This window comes from Hippoglossus stenolepis, chromosome 22 (assembly GCF_022539355.2).
Source record: "Hippoglossus stenolepis isolate QCI-W04-F060 chromosome 22, HSTE1.2, whole genome shotgun sequence".
Classification (NCBI taxonomy): Eukaryota; Metazoa; Chordata; class Actinopteri; order Pleuronectiformes; family Pleuronectidae; genus Hippoglossus; species Hippoglossus stenolepis.
Window position 1 is genome coordinate 9,858,614 of NC_061504.1, and position 27,855 is coordinate 9,886,468.

Below are 27,855 nucleotides of genomic sequence, written 5' to 3' on the forward strand. Positions count from 1 at the left end.
TGTGTTCCGACTCCCCCTGAATTAGGACACAGCCAATGGTCCAGTGCTTTGGTGGCAGGCGTGTTTGTTGCAGTGAGAAAAAGAAAAAGAGACCCCGTCGTCCTTTGATCTTGCCCAACTCCCACGTGTTCCAAAGAAAAAGTGATCTCATCAGCCTCAGCTACATTTTCTTGTTTCTTGCGCAAATCAGCAAAACAAATTGTAGATGTTGGCAATTAGCTTTGGTTTGAATTTACTGCTTTAACCAAAAGGACACATCAGGAGTGAATCAAAAGGCCGCACCCAGGCTACAGGCGACTGATTGGCTTGAGAAAAACTTGAACATGAGAACATGTTTGTGTTTGTTTGCAATGAGGCAAAAAGAACAAGCCCAGCCAAATACGCTAAGCCCAAAAAAATTTGACTTTGAAGTTTGAAACCATTTGGACTCTGGCCTTTAAATATACTTTTCATCTTTGAGGGCCTTCGTTTATTCTCTTCGTGAGAAAGATCAAGATCAAGATCAAGAGCAACAAGCAAAGCCAGATATTTTGTTTATTTTGACATCAGTGCCCAGTCACAGGGTTTGGCCTTTGAACAATGCACATCCTATGAAATCTACACTAAACTACACAGTATCAGTGTGACCTCCAACCTCTCTGGGCCTATGACAAATAAAGAAAAAACACTCACACTGGCTGAATAAAAGAAATAGTCAGATTTCCCATTCACTGACAAACCTGTAAAATCCTAACACACTGATGAAACCAAAAGATCTATCGCTGCTGTATCACAAGTCCATGCTTACATTTGTTACTTCAAACACACAACTTATCAGTGTGTGTTTGTTTATCTGTGTGTTAATGTACCTGTCATGAGCCGAGATAAAAAGGTTTCGGTGAGCTGCAGGAAACCGTGATCGATGTACTGCAGGAACGTGTGATGAGGGAGGCAACGCACAGCCAACACGGCGACAAGGGTGTGGAAGCCTGGAAACAGGAACAGAAAGAAGAGACTTTAGTTTATAAAGATGGACAGCGTGTCTCCACTTCCTCCCATTATCCAGAAATGGGTATAAAAAGATATACTGTAAATGATGCCATCTTGAGCATTAATTAAGAAATTGAAACTAAACTTCCTAAAAGTTACTTTTTAGTGTGGTGTGTTTCCCTTCTGCTAACATGGAGGAGGCAGGGTTTTCGATCTATACTGCAGCCAGGACCCAGGTGGCTATCGAGATGTTTTGGCTTCACTTTGGGTAGCTGACATGTCGTCCATCTTTAAATGCAGTCTGTGGCTCCACGCCGTTCCCTACTTGGTTATATACACTAAACATGATATTAAAAAAAAGTCACCCATCATTAACCATGAAATGTAAACCTGACAGCAGTGTGTCATATTAGTCAACTGTTGCAGTGCTTCCTGCTGTTTCAACAGATCCACTCACACATTCACACCTGCAGCTTCAGTGTTGGCAAAGTGCTGCCTTGTTTCAGGGCATTTCTCTTGCCCTGTCTCGCTCCCGGACAGTTTAGGATTCAAACCCACAAACTGTTTCTCGTAATGGGATTGTGCAACAGGGGGGTTTAGGCCACAAACACTGGAAAATGAATTCAAATGATTGAAAATGTATTCTACTCTGTGTCTGCACTATGCTAATGCTGAACATATTTTTGGTTACATTAGTGCAGGGGAGAGTGTGTCGGTGCAGACACGCATTGTTATTCTGGGGGAGATGGAGACAGACTGGATTATAACAAGTGAAAGCATGTGTGTGTGTGTACTATACCAGGTGGGAGTGGCAGGCAGAGCCCCCTAGTGGCTTCCAGGATCCGAAACATGAAGTGAAACACGGACCACTCGGCTGGACTGCCCTGCTGCCTCCTGGAAAACTCACACACACACACATAAACACACACGTCAAAATTCAGACGGGAAAGTTGCATAATGTCACTGCACACGTGAAGCGGGGTCATCAACGGTTTGCCCGTGTGGACCCACACGCACAGCGGGGAGCGTCGGGGGGGCGTGGAGCACACATGCGTGAAGGTGAACACACACATACTGTCAGCGCTTCCCGCTTTACACGTTACATTAGTCACGACTTTGAAGAAGACAAACTGACGAGGGAGGAGTACTCACAAGCACAAAGCACGAGGGCCGAGCTTGAACTTCAGCCAGACTGACTCCAGCATGTGTCTGACGAGCTCCAGCTAAACACACACAGACACACACACACACACACACACACACACACACACACACACACACACACACACACACACACACACACACACACACACACACACACACACACACAAGTTAGTGCTTACGGAAGGAGATGCTCAATTAGATTCAAATGAAACACTTTCTTCGAACTGCAGCGTGAGTCAGAGGTCTGGAAATTTTGCACAACACATGCACTTCAGACTTTTTCGATTTTCTCTGGGAGATGAACAGTTGCTCGATGATCAGTTTCCTCACTTCCCTTTTTGTTTTTTTCCTACTTCCCATTTTCATTTCCACTGAACAAGAGCGTTGAAGTGGGAACACACACACAAACACACACACACACACACACATAGTCACGCTCCATCACATCATTTCACCACACATCCGACAGCATCCGGGATCAGTGGAATGCACTTGACTCATCTGAAGTGTGCCCAGTGCGTGCTGAAAACACACACACACACACACACACACACACACACACACACACACACACACACACACACACACACACACACACACACACACACACACACACACACACACACACACACCCACACACACACCCATCTTTCCACGAATGACCACTCTCTCGTCTCCTGTTGAATAACAGGAAGGCAGCCTGCCTCATTCACATCCTGAGCGCCGGTGGGAAACCCTCCAGCAGAGGTGTCCTCCTGTGACCCCCGGGTGGGAGTTTGAATCGGCTGCATGCTTTCAATTAACTTTATGTAATGGATGTGAGGTGTCGGAGACGAATGTAATAATAAGCTCCTCGGTTTTTTGTCTTTCACTTCAGCAAGATCTTTTTTACACATCCCTTCTTAGGTTTATTTCAATCTTAAAAAATGCCATCTGTCAGACCCATGGTAACCCAAGGCCCTCGGGGCAAAAGGGACCTTGTCATGATTCGGCCCCTTTGTTGAACTGTTTTATAGATTTGGATTTTTTTTTGGACTCAGTTGGACACATTTTTTTTTTGGAGCAGGCCTGTTTCTTTTGGATACCACTGCTTACCAGTCCACCTAACTCATAAGTCTTAAAGATGTTTTTAGTTTAACACACATGGGGTTTGAGACCAGACCTTCCCCCAGAAAACACATGATACCTAAATGATAGACATTCAGCTAAAATTACAAAGCTTTTGTCAGAAAGCTAGTGGCACTGGGCCTCGTCCGTGGGCTTCCTACTTTTGTATCTTTGCCAGTTGCCATTTTATACATTTTTATCAAACTTGGTGTGAATATTACTTGTGTTTTTTCCACACTGTTACCTTTAGGAGCTTATTCGCTGGGGATGGGCTGTGGGGGATGACACTCCTGCATGCCTGTTGCGAGAATGTGCAGAGCGAAAGCGGTGTCTATCAGGTTTATGCTGAATCCTCCCTGCCCGCTGAACACAGTAAAATATTTATGGATGTGTTAATGGTCACCGAAGCGGGTAGGAATCATCCCGGGGCTGCTGATGGTCAATCTCACATGACAGGCGGGCAGGGAGAGCGGGGCAAAGAGTGCTGTCTTGTTCTTTTCAATGCCATTAGGTTTAAAATTTTTAAAACCTACTGTGAATCCCGTGATTAAGTCATCAGTAGTAACTAAATGACGCTCACCTGCACTCACAGTTCTCTCTCTTAGGATTTGGGGACGAGAGAGGATGGCAGAATTGACAAGTTGTTTAAAGGGGATGGTTTCATGGTCATTTTAGTTTACAGGGGATGGAATCTCTCAACATCAAATTTAACTGGCTTCTTACAAAATTGCCGTTGCTGTGGCATCAGCCATTCGCGGGGCCCCTGGCAATTGCCTGCTTTCCCTACACCCTGCTGCGACGCCCCTGCTAATGAGTGAAGCCGACTTGGTTGAGAAAAGTCTCACGTTGGACTGAAGCTGGCCCGCTATAGTCTTCACTTGTCTGTGTGTAATTGTTTGACCCTAAAGAAAGCTGTGTTTGGTCAATACCCGCTCGTCTTTTTAATCAGGCAGTCACAATAAATCAGTTCAGGCTTTGTAACTTTACACTTTAACAAAGCAATGTGCCTTGCATTTTAGGGGAATCCATTCGCTCTCTGGTGGTCAGTAGTTACCTGCCCTTTGTCACAAGGACACTGAGAGGGGGGATTTCTAAATTCAGAGATCTCCTATTGGCGGCTTCTGTAAACAACACAAATATCAGAAGCTCTTCCGCTGGCGTGCTAATGGTATAAAATAAATTATTCAAAAGTCTAATTTCTTTCTTGCCCAACTAACACCTCCTGTGCTTGCTGCTGATGTAATCCAAGCCCCTGACAATCAGCAAATAGGGTAAAAATATGTTTTTGTGCTGAAAAAAACAAGCGGATTAAAGCCACAGATGACTCATGTGCAGTAATCCCCGTGTGGTTTCTATTAGAATAAAATCTAGAATCAGCGATTTGTCTTAATGAACCTGACAAAGACACTGCATTTGTTTGGTGCGGGTCCCCTGCTGGAAAAAAAAGTTGAATAACCTTGGGTATAGAATAACTTTTCTGCTGCACAATTAAAACTATTCCTGCCTATTTCAGGTCATTGCATTGTTTTGAATATGTATTCCTGCCTTTTAAGTGGTTCATATTCATATATTAGTGTGTTGTTCTTTGCTCTGACATTGGCTGCGTTATTTAAAAAAAAGGCATGTGTCTCAGTTTTCTGTAGCGGCTGAGGCGGGAAATAAATAAATCTGACAATAATGTACAATGGAGCTGTAATCTATCGCAGCACAAGTTGCCTGGCTCTGTAAAGCTGTAATCTCCTTCACCTCACAACTCCTCACCTGTGTCATCTCGACCATTCGTCTCAATAAAGCACCGACAAGACTTTTCTTTGCAGAAGAGTCGACCCGCTTTGAAACACGATGCAACCCTGAGCTTTTAAAGTATGAGTCAGCCTGATGCTAGTTCACCCCGCTGGTGAGTTACTCAACTGTTCTTCATCTGAGTGAAACATCCCTGAAGGCCGTTCCTTTTTGTGCGAGAAGTCCGAGAAACTTTTTCACTCTTCCTCCGAGGGGAACAGATTCAGTAATCGCCTCGTTTCTCTCGTTGCGGGTTAACAAATAACAAAACGGTTACAGATTTGCACATTTCTATTACTTTCACTCTGAGTCTGAAGGTTGAAATCTCCCGAGCCCGAGCCATCGACTGATCCAGCTGTGAGCAGGGACTTTCATTTTCAATTCCATAAAGTCCCAAAACGTCAAAGCTTTCTATTCACTCCCAGCTTTACCCTTGACCTGATTTGATACTGTTGTGTTGACATTTGCTGTATGTCTGCTTTCAGGGACACGTAGCTGTGAAGGGATTTACCTCCCGGGAATACTAATGGCTGACTTTACAGCAGCGGGAGCCTCTATATGGCACTGAGTGGTGACATCCCTCCACTTGGTTATGTAGATCCCACCTGCCTCTCTGTGGGAGGATAATACTGAGGGCGTAAGTTTGGTTTGAAGTGTTGGGCATGCAGAATGAAATGATATTTATATACATGTGCATTTAAATATATTTGAATTTGTCTAGAAATGAATTGTTCTTGTGCTTTCTATGGTGACGTTTATTCTACCAAAACAAAATGTTGTGTTCACAAACAAGACGGACAACTGGAAAATATGAGGCCTCCGACCACTGGCTGTCATCAGTGCAGAGGCAAAATAAAACAAATGGTAAAAAAGCAGAAAAAATAAAGAATTGTATCTTGATTTTTGTCCAAAAAAAGTCCAAAATATAAAACTAATCTCTAAAAGCCTTTTCAGATTCCTTTCAACGGCCTTCAGCTGTAACGAACACTTTCCAATAGGCCACACATGACTACATTTCTTAATTGGGGTAATGAGGTCCTTGAGTTGTTTTGCACATTTTGGTCAGTTCCTGTTTTACTTTGTAGTCATCGTTGTCCCTCATTTCACTTCCTGTCTGTTTCCCCGCCCCCTGTTGATCACCTGCCCTTCACTGTGTCCACCTGTGTCTTGTTAGCTCATGCACTTAAACCCTGTGTTTCCTGTCGTTCGCCTTGCCAGTTTGTGTCAGCGCTGCAGCACTTCCTGGTGTCATCCATTATAGTGTTTGACTGAGCTTTGTTCTTTGGCGTAGCCGTGTGCGTTTGAAGTCTTCCGACAGCAAAGACTGTTTTTATGAACTTTGCCTCGTGTCTGAGGTCATTGACTCCTCACCTGTGTCCCAGTTTAACAGTTGTAGTTCCCAAACTTTTCAATGATGTAGATCTTTGCTCTGAACCCAGCAGCCAGCACGGCACAAATCATTTTCTATTTGAAAAGACCTTAAGGCTTTATATATTTGTCTGGGAGCGTAAAGAAACCTCAGAAAACAAATAGGCATCTTTTTCAAAATGAAAACTCTGTTCACTTCCTCTGATAGAGTCCTAACAGACGTTTCTGTTTGGGTCTGCATTTTTTTTCAGGTTTGAACTTTTATGGCTTAAATTGTTCCAAATGCCTCATGTGGAAGGAAATACATTCAACACTTATGTTAGATCTAAAGCAAGGGGCCGGATATGAGAATCACTGGGGGCTCATGGGCCACACAGAATAGTTGTCGACTAATTGCTACGAATTAATTCCATGTGAAGCCTCAGAGGGAGAAGACAGAGAATCAGGTTGAACTGGAGTGGATCAGGTGGAGGCTGATCAGAGATATAGCTTAGTTTTATTATCTCACTCACATGTCGGCCTGATTTCCAGGCTGTCGAGGCCATAGACATTTCAAAAGGGCCGTATCTGACCCGCAGGCCACTAGTTGATCTAAAGGATACACACTGAATCGAAATAGAAACTCTGTCGAACTCCTGGATGCTCGTGGCTGAACAGTCACATCAGGATGTTCAGAGAGATCTAAGTAGAAGGAAATCCACCCGAAACTGAAAGTAATGGGGATGGCAAAAATAGGATTTGGAGAAGCGGGGAGGGGAATACCTCTCACCGCCCACACACGAGTCCCCAGGTGCAGCTAACCGCTCGCTGGATACACAAAGCGAGGTCACACGTCTTAACAAAAGAGCTGATATTTGTTATGGAGGACTGAAGTGGCGACCTAATGCCTCCCAGCAACCTTTTCTAAACTTAAAGAGCACATACATCCCATCTGTGAGCTCTGTCGAACCAGACAGTGGGAAAGTTGCTGTGAGTGCCACTTTTCCATCCCAGAAAAAAGAGAAAGAGCAAATATTAAATAAATAAAGCTCTAAGAGCTACGCAGCTTTAAAAGAATTGTGTTCAGAGGGAAGTACGGAGCTCCTCGTCCCCTTTTTAATCTTTTTCATGACAAACACACGTGGTACCCACCAGTTTGGCTACGTAGCAGACAACCAGTGAGTCTATCTTCTTCTTCCCCAGGCGAGGCAGGTGTCTGTTGAGATGTTCTCGAAGCTTGTCAACTGTCTGCAATGCAAAAAAAACAACACACACAATGATTATTTCCTGTGAGTGTGTGCGAGTGTGCTGTGGCTCAGAACAAACCCTTGTGTATGTGTTTTGTGCGTACTTTGCTGTGCACTCAGCAAAGGTCAAATTGAGTTCACCTCCTTTTTTTCCCCCCTCGACTTCAGCGTCCCCAAAAATTGATTAAACCATGGAGGAGCAGAGGGGTGAGGAGTGGGGGTGAGGGAGAGTCCTGTGGATGTGAGAGGTGGAAAATCTACAGAGGATAAGTGAAGATCCACGCACGGCGCGAAGTTGACAGAATGATTTGATACCCTTCCGGGAGAAGAGGAAGAAGTGGACGCGGAGGAAGAGGGGAAGGGAGCGAGCAGAGAAAAAGTGGGAGAGAGGAAAGAAGAGGAAAGAGAGTGATGGAGGGAATAAAGAGAGGGAGAGACAGGAGCAGAGGGTAACTCTAATAATAGCTGAGCGACTGCCACCATCTCAACTGAACTCCATTACACTGCAGCTATCTGCGCTTTACAAACTGTGCTGAGCGCAGGGAAAACTGGAGGTTATGAAATTGTCCATCAAACAGCGTTCGGTGAAAAAAAAAAGAAAATACAGGGCCGGGACCTTAAGATGCCCCCGTTTTTTTCTATTGTGTCGACTCATGTGAAGCGTAACACCTTAAAAGATGACTATGGAGGGAAATAATCGACCGTCAGCATTTCACAATGGATCTTTAGTGGCGTGTTTATCAGTTTTAAAGACGAATCCACCTCCTGCAGCTCCTAAACCGTTGAATATCAAAAGTCCGGGATGCTTTTACTATGAAGCGTTATAGCCTCTTCACTACGCCTCAATCACTTCTACAGTTTGTGATGGTGGAGGGAAAATTCACACACGGTGCTTGTTCACATTTATCCACTGTATAAAAAAAATCTGACATCAAAGCCGGCATGAACACTTGAAAGCTGCTGATAAACAATCCAGGCAGCGGCTGATTCGTTTGATTCTTTTCTGTTCGGCTCCTGCTGCTTGATTTTGAGTGTCAGGATGTTAAGTGTTGTCTCTTTAGTGAGCTGAAGGATCCTGCTTTTGAAGCATCCACACGTTTTTTTTTGTCAGGAGCGACTCAAGGACTGATGCTTTCTAATGTAACGATTCGTTCGACTGACGGGAGGCTTTTCAAGAGGAAGAACGTTAGTATAAAATCTTTCCAGAAACTGTTTGAGTGGACTTTTATTTTGAAACGGAGGACAGCCAAACATTCAATCACATGATCTACACTAACTTATTTTTAACAGGTTAAACAACTGAGATGTAGTGTGTTTCAGTGAGCTATAGATTGTGTTACCTCTGGTCAGGGCCATGCAAGCTGTTTCCCCGTTTCTAGTCTTTATGCTTTGCTAAGCTAATTGGCTTCTGGATCCAACCATCGACTGTAAATAAAGATGGACAACACTATCCAGAAATGAAGCCAGAAATATCCCAGATATGAAGGCTGCCATCTTGAACCAATGAAGTCACGCGAAGGCAGAATTCAGAATTGTAAACCGATTTCATATCAACATTGGAGATCGTGTTTTCTACCCTGTCCTTTTGTTTGTGAACTGGATGACGCAAAAACTAAAGAAAGGATTTTCACGAAACTTGGTGGAGGGATGGAACATCATCCGAGGGAAAACTCATAAACTTTTTCACTTTCTGTAACATTTTTTTGACATTCTCAACAATTTCCAGATAACTAATTTGTGGAACTTGGTGAAAAAAAACAAGAACTATACAGGGAACTGGTATATGCAATTTACTGTGACCTGAATGAATTCAAGGGGAGAGTGGGGCCTTTGCAGATGTCTACGCTCCACTGAGTATCTAGTTACAACTGGGAATTTGTTTTGACTTAATTAAATGCTGAGATATACTCGGGGCCTGAGAGATTTTCTGTTACTGTTGCATAAGGTAATTAAAAGCAAATTCAATGAGTTTAGTACCAACGCTGTCGACCCTGTCATCAAACTACTGTCTAAAATTGACTTGGGATGCTTTCTCACCTCTTCTCTCTAATCTGACCTGTGTGTGTGTGTGTGTGTGTGTGTGTGTGTGTGTGTGTGTGTGTGTGTGTGTGTGTGTGTGTGTGTGTGTGTGTGTGTGTGTGTGAATGTACTGCAGCTTCACACTCTCTCACCAGGCCTATGAGCACCCTCTGTTGATGGTCCTCCTCCTGGAAAAGGGGCACCAGCTTCTTATCTGGAAGAGACGAGGCAATGGAGAAAGACAGTGTGCACATAAAAGAGACGTATGAAGAAATCCTTGATGCCGCAGCTCGGCGAGGAACTGAAGACCACAGGCCGCCTCAGGTGTGTCGGTGCAGTAGCATCATTAAACAGTTGAAATGGAAGAATCCCAAAAACCCTGACTTGTTTATTACTTTAATAATAAAAAAAAGAGAAAGAGATAGGACTGAATCTAAGACATTTATAGATTCTTCTGGGTGTATTCGCTTTAAAAATACATGCCAAAGCTCGGGGGTTGTGTCGCTGCGATCCTGCTGGGTGTATGTGGGTGACACACAGAGAGAGAGAGAGAGAGAGAGAGTGAGAGAGAAAAAGAGAGAGAGAGTGTGTGTGTGTGTGTGTGTGTGTGCGTGCGTGCGTGCGTGCGTGCGTGTGTGCTGCAGTTGTTTTATGTCAGTCACACAAGTGGACCACACACCAGCTTGGTGACTTTTAGATGAATTATTACAAACTCACACACAAACACATCTTTTGATCGCACATGCAAGACGCTGGCCTGTGATGTTCTTTAATGTCGCACTATAATATGTCACAGATATAAATAGAGCAAGGAGGGTGTAGCGGACTGACAGGCTGTGCCGGCGGATTCATTATATGCTTGTTAGCTAAATCTAAATCAATTGCTTCCAATTATAATTTAAACATTTAACCCTTTTTCAACCAGGGTGCTAGTGCAAGATTGGAGTTTTAGGCCCTTTTTAGGGATCAGCTCCCCTAAAAAAAGTCATCATGCTGTTGATCCACTGACAGTACAAAGCATCTTTAATACAAAATTAGACGATTTTCAAAAAACAATATTTCTACTAGCCTCCGGTGAGGCAGGTTCTTGCATGAGCGCTCTCGTCTGTGTGTAAAGGTCGTTGCATATGAAAGTGATCAACATGTAGGTTTTCCGAGTAAAAGCGAGGGAGGCTGACGGTGCATGAGATCATGCTTTTGCGAGAAATGAGGTAAGGGAAGGTCCCGAGTTACGTCTCCACAGAAAACAGCTGCAGCAGAGTCATGAAAGAGACGGACATAAAAAGAGAGGGGAAGGAAGAACCTAAATCCCCGCTGTTATATAAGAGTAGCATTTTTCACCTCTCCTCTTTTTTGTATTCCTTTCCTTCCCCCCCCTCTTTTCTCCCTTGCTTCACCTCTTCTTCTCCTCAGCCTCTCCCTCCAAGATATATTAGTGTGGTGATTCGGTTCAGCTGAATTCTCCAGTGGGCATGAAGAATGCGACCTCAGAAGAGACACACCAACCCAAACACTTTCACACACAATTTCCAGTTCCATTACAGTCCCAAGGTTTTGTTATTTATTCTCACTCCTCATATTTTTTTTTTTAGCTTTTTGTTTATGCACCTGTGTGTGTTGCATCTATAGATTTATGTACGTGGATGTTCGGCCGTCTTACCGAGACACCAGGTATCCACCATGGACAGAACCCTGGAAAATAAGCAGAGGAGGTTTGTGTGAAAACAGTCACTCAGGCCAGCACTATATGAGTTGTTTTTTTATGCTGTAAACTGATGCAGTCGGGAGTAAAATGAAATACATATCAAAACTATATAAGCAAAAGAGTTTTTAAGCAGGTGCCGGAGTTTGGCCTGAAGGAAGAGAGGCTAATTATAATCCCCTCGCATTACAGGACAAGAGTTGTTTTCATCAGAGCTGTGTCCAGGTACGTGCCCGTCATCGAGTCACTTATCATCAACTGCCGAGGGGGCCGTGGTTGTTCTCTTGTTTTTAATTCAGAGTGGATATTTTATGTTCAAAGAGAGAATGTGAAGGCAGCAAAAATGTCACTTGTACCAATAAAAAGGGACGTCGCTGGGTTTTAAAAGGGGAAGTGGAAGACAAGTCAATTTTATAGAAAGTGAACTGTGACATTTATATCACAAGCAGACGGGCAACAGACATTTCTGTTGTTACATCCACTCTGGTTAGCGAAAGACTCAAGGCTTCCTACAGGTCATTAAAATTATGGCACACTTTTTATTTTGTTTCAAGGAAGCATAAATCAGATAACCATTATATTATTAAGAGAAATCAGGGATTTTAACTAATGTTTCTTTTTAAAATATAGAACCAGATGGTCTTATTAAAGGAAAACATATTCTTCTTAATCTGTCTGAACATCCAGCCCCTCCGCGACTCTTAATGGATTTCTTATCAAACATCCAAAAACTAACAAAGGTTTGATCCTCCTGCCACAAAATAAAAGTCTGATATCAACATGCTCCTTCATTATGATGCACATGGTCACTGCAGTTTATTCAGACTCAGTCCAACAAGCACCATCCTGCAGCTGTAAATACTCACGAGAGCCTTTAATGTGTATTACTCCACTTCGGAAAAAATAGTCCCCGACCAAAGCATTATTTCCTCCTGCATGAATATCGTTAGCTAAAAATGACAGTGTCCACTGTCAATGTTTAAGGAAATAATTTTGCCTTTTTTTCCATGAACACGTATTTATGAGACATTTAAACTTTAAATCTTCAGACACCGGAGCAGGAAGAAAGTGGTGTTTTTTCTGGTCTTTACATGGGATTTATGACCACAAGAAAAATGTTGAATTACACCAGTTATGTCCTTAAAAGAGGAATAAATCTGAGTGTGCGCCGAGTCAGTTTTTAACTACAGCTGTTTTAGGCGTCTGTGTAATTTACAAGGATGTGGTGGAGCAGCAGCTCTGCAGCTATTGTCAGTTTATGAGAGGGAACATTTTATATGTTGTCAGACCTGATTCTGACAGCCACGTATAAGTTGATTGGCCGATCAACACCAAGCTAAAAATACATCTCAACCTTTATAACGTTTAAACCTGTGTTACTGCAGTTCACGGCTTTACCACGTTTAAAAATATGACACTATAGACGAAATTATATAATTGGAAAAAACACTGGAACACATTGCAGAAGGGCAGTCACGTTTTCCCTCCCTCCAGTTTCAGGACTGTGTGTATCTGTGTGGTAACTTTTCTTAACAAAGCTCCAGTGGGAGGCAGACCTACTTCTTTGTGTTCTCCTCGATGTGATTCATGTGGCTGGATGGTCTCCTCTCGAACCTCTGAAACGACCAACAGCGATATGTGAGGGTGGGAGACGTGTTACACACACACACACACGTTTTCTTGTCTCTCACGTCAACTTGCAACTAGCAAATAATTTCCAGCGATCAATTTGACTTCCAATACAGAAATTATGATTAAAATGTTGATTTGTGTTTATACATAAGATGTTTCAGTTGCCAAACACACACTCACCAGTTTATCCCAGTCGGCCTGTATGTGTGAGGCTCTGTATCTGGTGTTGGGAACAGCATCAAGATATTTTGTCCTCTCCGTGTTCCACTGCAGCTCGGTCCAGAAACCCTGGAGACACACACACACACAGACACACACATAAACAACCAGATCAAAGTGACAAAACAAGGACACTGCCGGAAAACAACAGAAGAATAATTGCATCTGTGCTGCACTCAAGCAGACCCAGCAAATAGTAAATCGCACTGTTTTGCATCTAAATGCCTTTTTAATGCCTGAATACAATGCACTATTGTAATTGTACCGCAAAACGCACCGTAAACCTGTGAAACATGTTACACAACACACACGTTGTCTCGATTTAATCTGCACGCTGAATTTTGAGTTACTGCTTATGGAATTCGAGCAGAACAGCGAGTTGTAGCAAGACTCTTATACATATTGTAACTGAGAATATTTGTCATAATAAATGTCTTTTTTTAAAGGAACATGTAGTTACCTTCCCTTTTATTACAGACTCAATATGCAGCTCAGTGGCACACACAACACCAGGGATCTCCAGCAGACACACTGGCACCTCCTAGAACACAGGAAGACAGACTCAAATGTGTGTGTCTGTGTGTTTGTGTGTGTGTCTTCTTTGCCTTCCTATTCACACGTATACAGATTTGGCTTTGTGCAAGTGAAGACATATGTGTGTGTGTGTGTCTGTGGTACCTTGTTGTCGAATACAGAGGAGTATGGCAGGACTTTATCCAGGCTAAGAGACTTCTCATAGCTTATTCTGTACAGGGAGGCTGCGTGTGTGTGCGTGTGCGTGTGTGTGTGTGTGTGTGTGTATGTGTGTGTGTGTGTGTGTGTGTGTGTACATGTGGGTGAGAGAGAGAGAGAAACAAACAGTCAGAGGGAGCGTTCTGCTTTTAAACACACTAGAGTTTTAAATATACATACAAGACAAATGAGGCTCTCCAATTCATGTCCCACCATTATGACTGTGATATATCAGTGAGCACAGGTTACGGATGCATCATTAATTAGGTCAACATCATTGACTTCATACACTGAACAAAAACATTAACACGACCTCTGCATCTCGGAAGAAAGCTAAAGTCGTTACTGCCGCACCGATAAAATGCTAATTTATGCAGCAAGGTGCTAATGTGATCATCTACTCTCTGGGTGACGACTGTTTACCTACATGTGAGAAATTAACATCAAGCACCGTTCTCCTTATTTTATTTTAACAGACACACCGGGACAAACAAAAAAACGCAAAATCTATTTTCTGACTCTTCAGACCCGCGTGGGGGAGCCTGGCACAATCGTGCAAGAGGGAGATTGAAGAGCCAAACAATTCAGGGTTTTGCAAGGACTAAAATGTATGCAGTCTAGGAACCATGAAGAGGAAGGAGGAATAAAAAGTTAGAGAGAGAGAGAAGGTGAAGGACTAATAGTGAGATTTGCATCTCTCATGTTTTAGCTGCCACTCACCTAGAATGAACTCCTGGATCTGATCAAAGCATTCAAAGGCGTTAATGTTGTCGCACAGCCATTCGATAATCTAGAGGGAACACAGAGGTGAGTTAAAATGACTTCATCTTCCTTCATTTAAAAGCAAATTGAAGGAAAATATTTTTTTAAGAGTTAGTTTTTCTACAGCCACATGTCTGTAGGCTGATATCTTGTTTGCAATACCAATGATAACAGCTCCAGCTCCTGATAACACATTTTTGGGGGGATGATCCAGCCTCAGCGGTGCACTGTGCACGGTTTACATTACAGAAATATGAAATATTAATGATGTGCTCAGAGATAGACCCAGCAAATCTTCCAGCCCCGGCGTGTCAGAGTGAAAACTCATTTTCTGCCGCCCGTTCCTCTGCAGTTCGAAGAAAATATACAGCGGGTCTCTGCCACGGGTCAGCCTCGGCACAGAAATATTAAAACATAACAAGAACTATTACACGGGGGGGAACAAAAGAGAAGTAAAGGTAGGAGTTGAAGGACTTTCGCATGGTGTTCTTTCCAAATTACTAACTTCTACTGAACAAATGTTCACAAGCAATCACCTGTGGTAGAGCAGATACTTTTTGTGCCGCTGGCCTCATTAACAGACCCGACGGAGAATACCAAAAGTTCCGTGTGGTGTCCAATATCCCAGCGCTCGCTGCAATAATGAAGCTGGTGACTCATTTAACCTCTGAAGAAAGAATTTATTAGAATCTATCAGAGCAGCGGGAACATCTTAATTTAGGTGTAGCACTAATAGAGGCTGAGTCATCGCTCAGCGCCGAGCCCAAACAAAATATCTGTTCCTTTCTCTCCGTCTTTCTCCCACTCCGTTTGATCTCGTTCCACTTGTCGTCTCCACTAAGCTCATCTTTTATTTCGCTCGCTCGTCTTTCTTTCCTTCGCCGTCTCGTTCCCTCCATCTGTTCTCTCCCAACTCAACCAAATTTACACAGAAGTGCAGAGAAACATGTACGTTCTCAAGTGAATAGCTGCATTCGCTTTTTTTTAGATTTCTTGAACTCAAAGAGATCTTAGACCTGGTATGAACCTCTGTGATCCGCTCACAAGTAGTCAGCGCTCGGTACAGGCTCCTGAGATCTGATCTCCTTGGTCTCTGATGCATTTGGCCACATTATTTTTCACCATGTGAACGCAAATGCCTCCTGGGCCACATATGAAGGAGCAACGACTCAACTGACATCCTCTGACTATATCTAAAGTATTTCTACATTTCTCAGTGTCCATAGGTTGATTTGTTTTTCCTTCACTGCCTCAATATCAACGCTGTCTGCCACAAAATGATTTCTATTTTTTTCCAAACGGGTAAAATTGTAATTTCAAGGGACTTGAAGTCGGCGTTTCAAGGGACTTTGGGGGCCCCTGGCAAAAGGGAGGTCCTTTAAGGTGATCCTACACAATTCTTGTAGCGGTCTCTGGGGCCCCTTCTCAAACCAATTGCCTGCCTGACCTACTCTGTTGCAGCGCCCCTGCTCTCTCTGTCTTTCGCTCGTGCCGACACACACCGACTCACACATTGACATTTGGCACATTTGTAAATTCAACATAATTTGGTCTTTGCAAACACAAATGATGTATATGTGCATTTGTATATAGAGCACAGAAGCGAGATCCACTCCCAAAAGGTCACAGGAGACACTTTCAGGACGCATTTGAACACCAGCTGTGAAAAGACAAATTTAGCGCTGCCCACATGCGATCGGATGTTAACACCAGCTCTGATACTGAGTTGTATGAAAATGTTTTGTGGGCTCAGAGGATGAGCAGAGAACTTTACTGTTTCAGTAAATTTGCATTAAATGTCAATATTCCTCTCCTGGCTTCATCTGTACCTTCAGCTCCAGGTTTGGGTCGTTTCCCATGTAAACCAGCAGGCAGTGGAGGGCGGCCAGGTGCTGGGGGGGAGCCTGACTGCTGGGACACCTTGGATGGAGGTGACATATCATGAATTCACCTTTATGCAACATAAGCATATACAAACAGGGTGGCAGATGCAGAGGCAGACAGCCAACAGTCAGGTGCTGCACAGTGATGTATGTGCTGCTCTAAAAAGGTGGACTATAGCTTGAAAACGAATGAATACATGAATAAATGAAATCGTATGAAAATGTCAGAAAAAACCGAGCTGCATTGTTATTGCGCAAAATGGTTCAATCCAAGGTGTGTGCTGGCAAAGGGTCAAGAAGCTAAATATATTTTTAAGAAGGCTCCGCAGGTGTAGGCGCATGAAAATAACCTTTCAGAAAATAACTTCCCACCTGTCCGCCTTCCTGCCTTGTGCCTACATATATTCTCCTACGCTCTCTCTCTATCGAAATATGTGTATATAGGTGCTTTTACTTCCAACAAACTCACCTGGAAGATGCGTGTGATCGCAGGATCTGCAGCAGGTAGGCGGGGCTGAGCTCAGCGCTGTAGATCCTCCCACTGGCCACATCCAGCAGACTCCCACAAGGCTCCTCCTCTGTGTGGAACACTGTGACGTCAGCTGACTGACACTGCAGGCCCAGGTCCGCATCATGACCTTAGGGGTTGCACAGACAGAGAATAGCACATGGATCAACATTGGATTCATAATAGGGCCACCTTCTTTTTCTGAGAACTAACACCAACTGTGTCAAAAGGTGTGGAAATGTCAAAAAATGCAAGCTCTAAATTTGAAGAGGTTCCCTTTTTTTAAATAAAATAAAAACAAAGAGAAGAAATATGAGCATGTACCATAGCTGAGAAAAAGTGAAAACACAACAAACAGTCACCATGAGCTCAGACATGACTCGTACAAAAGCCTGGTCTTACCAGAGAGGAAGAGCGAGTGACAGAGCATCTCCTCCTGCCGGGTGTTGATACAGTGGAGGAAATGATCCTGCAGATACACCAGCATGTAGTAACCTACATACGAAAATAACACAACATCACTTGTCTGCCTGTGTGCTGTACACACACCAGACACCATGACGATACACACACTTGGCTGACTTTATGAGGATGTGTGTGTGTGTGTGTGTGTGTGTATGAAGTTTCTGTGTGTACACTGACCCATTGGGATGAAGAGTGGATGGAGCCTTGTGGCTTCCTGCTCGCCGCTCAGAGATACTCTGAACGTCTTGCTGCAGTCTGCGGAAAAAGCAAGAAATCTGTCGCCATGTGCTCAAGATAACAAACGTCACAGTGACAAAGTAAAGGAGATGCCAGTAGATTATTCTGACTAGACAACAGCAAATAATACACACACACCTTTGTGAACTAAAACCACAGTGTACATCAGCTCCTGTTTGTCTTTTTGAGGCTGGCTGCAGCACACACACATGCTTCCTAGAGATAGACCACAGGACAGAGCAGTTATGGACACAGTCAGGGAACTTCCATGACAACATTCATGATAGTCGATGCAAAATAACATTGGTTGTGTTATATTTGAATGAAGAATCACAATTTATTATCTAACATTACAAGTTTTGAAAGTGCATCAATGATTGAGAGGACAGAATCTCACACCGCCGAGAATCAAACTTTTAACCTAGTGATTTTATGAATTAAGCAATTAATGTTTTAGATAATATATATTGTTTTAATGTAAACATGTAAATGTAATGTAAAATCGATATGTTGGATTTGTGGAAAAAAGGTAACAGTGATCAGCACCTCATTTAGTAATAAAATACTTCCAACAATCATATAATCATTGCGATTGATTTCCTGATCAGTTTCTGACTTATGACAAATACTTACTTTCTTTTTTTTTACATAAAGAAATAAAAAACACACAAAAATACATTAGTTTTATAGTTATAATAACTCAAGTAACTAGAAAACTACTGTTTCTATGCGAGTGATAGGATGTATACGTGATACACATTATTCATGCAGGGTGTGTATGTGTGTGGATGTGTTACCTATTCTGTTTGTGAACACCTCCATGCTAACGAGCTCCTGTTCTGGTCTCTCTGTGTGATAATGGTCGAAGCCCAGGCTTACAAACCTGCCAGCAACACACACACGCACACAGACACACACACAGATACATAAATAAGTACAATAAGAATGTATGTGTAAAGCAAACTGAGTTGCAGTGAACGGGACGTGTACAGGAATACATTTTTGTCTCTTTATTTATAAGTACGTTTCAATACCATACAAAAGAATTCGGAGTACAGCTGAGAAAACACATGTCTGATACAGGAGTAGTAGCTGTTGCCTTACTTGACTGTGGGGAAAGGATTAGCAGGCAACTCTAACGGGAGCTCCATCTGTTGGACAGCGACATAGAGCAAACACAAACAAAAGAAAGAACAAGTAACACCAGATGAAACACAGTGATCAGGGCAGCAAAATAAGTATATATATATAAAGTATGTTATATATAAAAAAGACATATGGTTGACTTACCACAGTTTCACAGTTATGGTTGGGGTAGAATTGAACACATCGCAGCAGGAACTTGTCCTATCAAAGACAACATGCGAGATTGTGTCAAATGTGCAGCTTGTGTATATGAGTTGTTCAGTGTGTTAGCTGAATTATTTGTAAGTGTAGTTGTTCAGATCTGTGTGTGTTTTAGAGACTTTATATGAAGCTTGAGGACGTGTCTCCACTTCCTTACACTTTACAGAAATGATGCAGAAATGTCCTGGGTACACACGCCGCCATCTTGCCCTAATGATGTCTCTAGGAGTTACACTAGCTCGACCAATCGCGAGTCAGTCTGAACTGTCAATCATGACATATTACCCAAGCATCAAGTAACTAATTAAAACCTGAAATGACTGAAACCCTCATTGAGAATAATTATTTTATTACTTCAAGTTTTTAGTTTGTTCCACATCCCATGCACTACCATGGAGGAGGCAGGGTTCAGCCAGCCACCAGGGGGCGATTGACACACTTCAGCTTCACATGTTTCCATCTTTATTTACAGTCTAAAGTGTGTCTGCCTCACCTTGTGTGTGAGATAGTAGAGTCTTTGTGTGTGTCCATCCCACTGGACCCAAAGTAAATCCTCCACTATCCTCTCCGCCGTTTTGACCAGACGATCTGGATTCGCCATCACCTGTATCCACACAAACATGTTCACACTCAGCTTTGCATATCCTGAATTCTAAATGCGCCGCCCCCCACCCCCAGGAGGATGAGAGACGGCGTATAGTTTATAGTCTGAGAATGAGGTTGAATATACTATTTTGCACTGGGTTATGTAAATACATTCAAACTGTTTTACTTATTAATTGCTAGATAGGCGGACGCCTGAAGAGAATTTATGCCTCTTAAAAATGCATAAACCCACCAGCAATGAACAAAATATCCATGTAATTTATAGTTGAGCTGAGGCAACTATCCAGACATTTCCTTCAAGTAGGAAAAAGAGGAGGCAGGCGGGTGAATGTAGACTCACCACTCTATAACCCTCCTGTTTGGTCAGCAGAACGTGGTACAAATCCACATCTGAAACACACAGAGGATCACAGTATGTCTGACTACAGCTCCTGAGTGTGCAATGTGATGTGATCTCCTGAGAATTAACAGAGGTTAGGATTTCCCCCCCTGCTGCGTTTGTATGTTGCTTGGTTTACATGTGTGTTTGTGACCAAGATTACACAAGAACAACGAAACAGATTTCCACAAGACTTGGCGGAAGGATGGGACATCAGCCAAGAAAGAACCCATTGAATTTTGGCGCAGATCCAGACAAAAGTCCTGACGCTTTCCTCAATATCCAGGAGGTGTTGTAAGAACTTTTCCTACCCCCGAGGAAAATGGAAACAGACAGACGCGGAACTGGAAGACTAAAAATATCGAATCTTTCGTTTATTTTGCGGAAACCTCCAAATGGTTGTAGTATTGTCAGCAACGCAAAAAAAAATTCTACGGCTGAGTCAGAAGCTTCTTCTTGCACCATAATCAATGTGCTGTGAACAAAAACACAGAGCAAATTTTATACGTCATGTCCAGCCTCCTCTATGTTGTACCGAGACGCCACACCTCGTCTGAATGTAACTTGAAAAATTAAGTCTTGACAAGCATAAGGACACAAACTCACATCCATCCTCCGTCAGCAGCAGCAGGTGACTCTCCGGCACTGATCTCCTGCTAGCGTCCTGGTGGAGGAACTGGGGAAAGCCACAGGGAAACACAAGTCATCATCTGACTGAGTGGTTTACACACCATCATTCTTGGTGAATCTGTAAACATGTGGTTTGGCAAAATTGTGGGCAACAAACAGTGAGGAAGTCAGAGTTTACAGCCAGAGTAGCTTTATAATACAGATCCTCATATTTCCTCTATTGATAAAATGACATACACAGATCAGCCACAATATTAAAGACAGTAACCTGTTTTAATGTTGAGGCCGAGGGAGAAATAAAAAAAGATGAAGCGAATAAGAGAAAGAATGGTGACTACAGGCCAGTGCACTTCAAGCAAAGCTTATAAAATAAATAGTCTATGGCACTTTGTCGCTGTGAGCTGCGACGCTCCATAACTGCTACGTCAGCTTGTGGCTGCAGTAAAACCTGCAAGAAAGCAGCCAACACACACGCACACACACACACACACACACACACACACACACACACACACACACACACACACACACACACACACACACACACACACACACACACACACACACACACACACACACACACACACACACACACACTACCTGAACTTTGACCCTGCAGTCCACTGCCTTGAGGACCTTAGTGTTGTTGATGGGATGGATCTCAATCAGGAGTGTTAGACACTTGGATACTGCAAACACAGTTATAAAGCCGAGATTGAAAACGCTTGCGAGTGGATTTAAAGATACTTTTAAAGAGCCGAACGGTTTTATGTTCTGGAAATGAAATTGAGAGAAATGAGATCTGGGCTGTTACTTGGTCTGAGGCGCTCTTCTCCTCTGGTATTCTGTGCCAAGCTGACAGCTGAGAGAGAGAGAGAGAGAAGAAGAAAAGAAAAAGTGAAAGGCGAGGTTGAGACGTGACTTAATATTCACATATTTTCCACAGAGACAACACCGGCTTCTATTAAATCAGTTTTTTTCTAGCCGAGGCTTTGGCACCTCCGCAGTCATTAATCTACACTCAAACTGTGTCCCTCCACTTGTTCTCCAGCATCCCTATATTGCAGGATAGTAATGTTGTAGAAACGCTCCTGTGCCGCTCCCTAGACACTGACGCTTATACTTGAGTTTGGGCCAAGAAACACGGGAGTGTTAACAAATGTCTATTGCAGAGAATTCATTATCGTGTACATTACAGAGGCTCACCCAGCAGCGTCTCCTCCTTGTTCACAGAACAGCTGCTGACACACACCTGCTTGTCAAATGAGTAGAGGAGCTGTTGCGGGGAGAACAAACACAGCAGCATGTGAATGAGTGCAGGGATACAGCAGCACGCACACACACACACACACACACACACACACACACAATAGGGCTTTCACTGACTACTCCACTAGTCGACACTTTGCATCATTGTAGACTAGTCGTTAATCTGTGGGTTTAGCATGGTGCAGTGGCATCTATCTATGCAGCAGGGGGCGCTGTTGTTATTGACAAGCAGTTGAGAAGTCGCAGTTGTAATGCTGGTTTAAAAAATGTGGTTTAGGGGGCTAAAGCGGGCAGCAAGAGCAAAAGCCGGAAAAAAACATGACCACATTTAGATGCTCGACTAAAATCAAAAGTGTCGAAATACTCTAACAGAGCAGATAAAACCGTCCCCTGCAGTATACGTAAGGCTGTGAACGCTACGCATAACTATCTAAAGCTACCCCCGCTTACGGCTACTGCTAGCTGTAGCAAAGTTAGCGAGGAGAAGCATCAACAGCGTGGACTACAGTTGGAGAATACTCGAAGACCACGAAACATCTTTCTCACACACATCAATAAGACTCGGAAAGAATATATATGTCTCCTGCAATTAGTTGACTACTTTTTGGGAATAGTTGACAGGTCCTAAAATGTAGTAGTCGTGAATGCCCAAACATACACACACACACACACACACACACATACGATACCTTGTTCTGTTTAGTGTCGGAGTCGTACTTCCCAATCCTGGTGGTCCCTGTTGATCCCTGTCCGAACACAAGAGAAGAGAGTATTTAAGTCATGTGTCATTTCATCGATCAATCATAACCTGCGCTGACCAGTAAACCCACTTTCCCACCACAGTGACCTGGGTGGAACGTCACGCTTGACCTCTCCATTACCTCGGCCAACCCTGCACCCTAATCCTGACAAGACCTGGTTCACTTCAAAACCGGCAATTTACCCCCCCCCAAAAAAAGTGCTCAGTTCAGGGGACTTTAAAATAAAAGCGAGTCGCTTCTCTTCCGAAACCCCAGCCCACAGCCAGGCATGCATGAAATTGTAAACCTTGCACTTAAAAAAAAGAGATTATTTTATCTTTGCAGGCTGCACACTGTCTTTAACCTCCTAAACCTGCAGACTCTTCGGTGGGTCCATCATTAAAAATTGATCTTGTGCAGAGAAACGCGGTTCAACACACAGAACTTTATTTGAAATTCTTCTGAGGATCCAGAGGTTTCTAAAAATACCTAAATAAAAGACGATGATGAAAGTAGAAAGGAATATAGAATTTCTTTTTGTTTTGAAAAGGATTGGTGGAAAAAAAAAATCATTTAAATATTTATCTTACTATAGGAGTCACATTCACAGCATGTTACACTCATTATATCCAAATTCAAGGGATATTACTTTGGAATAACTTCATTCAGTTCACTCAGTTTCTCTTGTCAGTTCCCTGTCAGTGTTCCAGCGTTTTCCTCGTGATGATTCTTTGTGTGTGTTACCAAGTTAAATCGTTGCCTGTCTGTTTCTTTTGGATACCACTGCCCACCTGTCACAATAAAGACGTGCGGGAAGAAGTCGGAATTTGGGTCCTCACAATTCTCGAGTGTAACACCCTTGAGTTTCGAAACCAAACATTCCCCCAAGAAACACATGATACATTCTAGTCTTTAACCAAATCACTAAAACTATGAAGCTTTTAGCAGGAAGATAGTAATATCGGGCCTTGTTGTGTTGTAACCAATAAGTGATTTGTTCATTTTTTCCAAACCGGATTTTCACCAGAATTGAAATGAACATTACTCTGGAGCGTTTCTTTAGATGATTGACTTTTGGAGCTGATCGGTCCGGGGGGGAGGACGACGGGGGACGACACCCCTGCATTAGAGAGCTGTATGCTTTTTGCGTGAACATGCACAGTGAAAGCAGTATCTAAGTTAATGTTGAATCCTGCCTGCCTGCCGAAGACAGTAACATTGTCATCCCTTAACTATACTGCATCCTTCTGCCAAGTTTCATGGTAATCTGCTTCGTAGTTTTTGCGTAATCTTGCTTTCAAACAAACGCAGGGGTGAAAACATAACCTCCTCGGTGGAGGTAACGACAAACATGATGTTTACACTGTGCATGATAAGTGTCTCTTTCATATAAACAGTGAAATGAAGAGACAGTGAAAAGCAGCTTGTAATCCAGCTGGCGCACTGAATTAATATGGATTAGGGTAATCACACACACTCAATGATTATATGCAGTGCAGGAAACTCATAACAAGCCGTGCCTTCACTGTGGACTTACCTTCCAAGAGTAAAGGATGCCTCCATCACTCTCAATGTTCAGGATGCAAGGATCCACTGCGCCGGAGTATTCTGCACACAGAATCATTGTTGTGAAACCCATCTGACATATCACTCCGAAACAACACTGAACACGAGTAACAACTGAGGAGTTCATTCATTTAATCCACTGCTGTGAACACAAATTAGAAATTCAGCGACCTTTCATGAAACATCTGCGCCGGCGATTTTTCTTCACCCGTAGTTAAAAAATGTCACAATAATATGCGTCTTAATATCATCACACATAAGGAGGGTAAAAACACAGACTGTCTGTGAACTCAACATGGAGTAAAAGGTCTCTGTTTTTATTATTTATTGGTATTTAATTGCACAGAAGCTTTATAATATTTAAAGTATTTAAAAGTATTTATTTTCTGTCACTGACACTGAAAGTTAAGAACTTCATCTAAATGCATTTCAAACCCAACACGAGGTCTCCATGTATTAGTATTATATATACACATGTACTGTGTGTGTGTGTGTGTAAAAAGTCATTAAACAAGTAATAAATACTTTATTAACTATTAATAGTTGGTTTTTAACACATATATACACCAATTCTTCTACTTTGACTGTGAAGAGGGCCAAGAAAAACACAGCTAGTCACCAGTTAGTGATCGATGTCTCAAAAGACGTTTGACTCATGTGTAGAACAAGGGTGTGAAGGGGGAATAGCGCCATCTAGTGCTGACCACGTAAACACCTGTAACTCCTTCATAAATCCATATTTCCCTTGAAGCTGCTTTAGCTTTGATTCCCACACAGATAATAATGTTTTTTTCAATAATCACCACAGTAAATTAGAGCTTGAATAGAAACACGAGGGGATAATAAATGTAAACTCGCACTGAATTCATTACAAACACTTTGGAGAAGTTGTGTGGGGGCAGGTTGGTTTTAAGCTAGCACTGTTAGCTAGTTGCTAATGACCGCCTCACCTGTCACCCGGCAGACAGACGCCTCCTTCCTGCGGAGATCAAGCTCCACATCCCGGTGCAGGTCGAACTCACGCGTCAGCTGCAGCATCGCTCACCCCCTCCAGTCCACCTGCTCCCCCGGGTTCCTCGCCCTGAAACAACCCCTGGTTCGAGCAACAACTTCCTCCGCGGAGTTTCCACTGAAGCAGCACCTTCCAGCTGGTGTCCGCTCCGGGCTCCGCGTCATGTGAGCGAAAGTCCCGTCAGCAGCATGTGGAGGAGAAGCAGCAGGTAAACACACTGGGATCCGATGTAAACACACTGGGATCTAATGTCCGCTTCTTCCTCTTCACAACTATAACTAAACCTGGTTTTAATGACATGTTACTGTCTTAAAGGAAGCTCCTCCCTCCGCACACTCAGCCCGAGGAGAGTCGCTGCCACTGGCCGAGGAGAGCGTCACTCCAGCGGCTTGGAATCTCTCACCACCCCGCTGTCACCATCCAGGCTCCGTCAGGCACTTCACACCTGAATGTTATGGCTCTTATATATAAACTGTAACATGTGCAGTTGGTCGACAGAGCTAATAATCAATACTAATAAGTAATTGATATTTCCACCAGACTCAAATTCTCTCATGTGCAATAATACTTTAATATCTATACTCATTTTGATCATATATAATTTATTTTAATTTGCGTTGTTTTTATCCTTTAGTTTGAGATTCTACTGTTGTTTTCATATGTATTTCATTGCTGCTTGGTAATGCTCAGTACTTACTTTTGTTCCCTCTCATGTTTTGGAATGACAATAAATCTTCTTGAATCTTGAACATACAGTGTATAATAATCAACTGTATTCGTATAGCACCTTTCATACAAGAGATGCAGCTCAAAGTTCATATAGATCAAAATAAGAACGAGAAAATGACAACATGTTAAAAATGTGATTCATCTTCACAATGTAAAGAGTTGGTGCATTTATGTTAAAACCTCTATAAGCTATTTATTAGATGTTAAATTATTTGGAATTTTGTCCAAGGAATTACGCAGAGTACAATCTTCTGATGCCTTAAAGCCTCTACACACACTGTGGCTGTACACACCACACACACACACACACACACTATTGGGAATTAAGTGTGTTGGTGCATGGACTTCAGTGACCTCTGCAAAGCTCTGAGGCCTAATCAACCGTGACAAATGAAAGTACCTGTATTAATGAGGTAATACAGGCAATCGACAAATCGACAGTGTTTCTCTGACTCCCACAGTAGCTGCTGAAGTACTGACAGCCTGTGAATTAATGTATTCACACAGTAACTTTCACCTCAGTGACCTGAGAAGTTTCTCCTCTGATGAAGAAGCAGTAGTTTCCTGAGCAATACTGCCCCCCTCTGCTGAGAATGAAAATTGCATGTAATTGTGACTCATTGCTTTTCATGACCTAAGAGGAAAATGTGGAACAGAAAGCATTCTCTTATACTATACTCATACTGTACTGTATACTGTACCATACTGCACTGTACTGTACTGTTATATACTGTACTGTACGATACCATACCATACTATACCTTACTGTGCTGTATTATACCATACCATACTGTACTTTACAGTACCGTAATATGCGGTACTGTACCGTACTGTACTGTACCGCACCATACCGTACTGTAGCATACTTTACTGTATTATACCGTAATGTACTGTACCATAAGGTACTTCACTGTACCATATTCTACTCTACTGTATCATACTGTACTGTATTGCACTCTACTACATATTGTCCTCTATTACTTATAAAACATCTGTGATGATGGTATTATAGCAGTGTTATAAGTGTTATATTGGTATTGTTATTATTTCTTACTAATTAGTTTACAATTACAGACTACAGTTAACCAACCATAATTTATTACAATCTATCTACAGTAAACACTTAGCAATTGTATGCATTGTATTATGGTACAAATATATATATGTTATGTAAGTATGTATAATGCACATAATGCATTTCTATATACTTATTTACATTTTATATTTGCACATCATTTGGTTTAGCCACTGTTGAGGTGGCCACTACCCAAGTCTGTCCAGGATGTCACTGTAAGGAGAGCAAAACCGAAAGTGCAGATGAGTCTTTGTCATTATATCTTCTGTGATAACGTTAATTTACATTCTCAGGGCCTTTAAAGTACATTTAATAGTTCACCGTGAGCTTTTATGCATTGATTCAATGGTAAATATAACAGAGGCTGTCGTTAAAGTACAAAACAACATTGTAAGCAGAAAAAATGCAGTTGAGCAGCCTTTTTTCTGATGGTGAGGATGGGACAGAGAGGAAGTGGAAGGGAGTACGTGACTCCAGCAGCGGTTAACTTTCCCAGATTAAAAGTGAAAGTATCAAACTGAGAACCGACAAAATTAACATAAAATGTGGTCTGGTGTTACTAAAGGACAAACAGTTGCAATGTGTGCCAAGGCTCCAATGAAAGAATCTAAATGTTTAAAAAGCTGCATCAAAACATAACCAAAAGTGAAATGGTCACAGGAACTGCCTCTCAGTTAGAATGGAAGAACAATAACTGTTATATTAGAGGTATTTTCACACAACATTA

The 27,855-nt window shown here is 42.5% G+C and overlaps 1 protein-coding gene across 3 annotated transcripts in view; it reads right to left on the reverse strand.

The window, feature by feature from the left end:
* The window catches only part of LOC118101803 (gamma-secretase activating protein), a 28,757-nt gene extending 3,366 nt beyond the window's left edge, over positions 1-25,391 (reverse strand). For 2 of the 3 annotated variants that reach the window (XM_035147797.1, XM_035147796.1), the window contains exons 1-28: positions 25,263-25,391; positions 24,284-24,354; positions 22,696-22,752; positions 21,944-22,013; positions 21,552-21,599; positions 21,338-21,426; positions 20,714-20,783; positions 20,069-20,118; positions 19,616-19,726; positions 19,066-19,122; positions 18,880-18,926; positions 18,573-18,658; positions 17,914-17,991; positions 17,716-17,793; positions 17,476-17,568; positions 17,035-17,203; positions 16,512-16,602; positions 14,641-14,710; positions 13,867-13,946; positions 13,649-13,729; positions 13,150-13,257; positions 12,898-12,953; positions 11,296-11,327; positions 9,788-9,849; positions 7,522-7,617; positions 2,122-2,192; positions 1,769-1,863; positions 849-968 (exon numbers count right to left, since the gene is read on the reverse strand). In XM_035147797.1, the coding sequence (XP_035003688.1) occupies positions 849-968; positions 1,769-1,863; positions 2,122-2,192; positions 7,522-7,617; positions 9,788-9,849; positions 11,296-11,327; positions 12,898-12,953; positions 13,150-13,257; positions 13,649-13,729; positions 13,867-13,946; positions 14,641-14,710; positions 16,512-16,602; positions 17,035-17,203; positions 17,476-17,568; positions 17,716-17,793; positions 17,914-17,991; positions 18,573-18,658; positions 18,880-18,926; positions 19,066-19,122; positions 19,616-19,726; positions 20,069-20,118; positions 20,714-20,783; positions 21,338-21,426; positions 21,552-21,599; positions 21,944-22,013; positions 22,696-22,752; positions 24,284-24,354; positions 25,263-25,350 (2,224 nt within the window). In that variant the 5' untranslated portion in view covers positions 25,351-25,391. The remainder of the gene's footprint in view (positions 1-848; positions 969-1,768; positions 1,864-2,121; positions 2,193-7,521; positions 7,618-9,787; positions 9,850-11,295; positions 11,328-12,897; positions 12,954-13,149; positions 13,258-13,648; positions 13,730-13,866; positions 13,947-14,640; positions 14,711-16,511; positions 16,603-17,034; positions 17,204-17,475; positions 17,569-17,715; positions 17,794-17,913; positions 17,992-18,572; positions 18,659-18,879; positions 18,927-19,065; positions 19,123-19,615; positions 19,727-20,068; positions 20,119-20,713; positions 20,784-21,337; positions 21,427-21,551; positions 21,600-21,943; positions 22,014-22,695; positions 22,753-24,283; positions 24,355-25,262) is intronic. The other variant, XM_047338624.1, reaches the window with a different exon arrangement.
* Between the last annotated feature and the right edge of the window lie 2,464 nt (positions 25,392-27,855).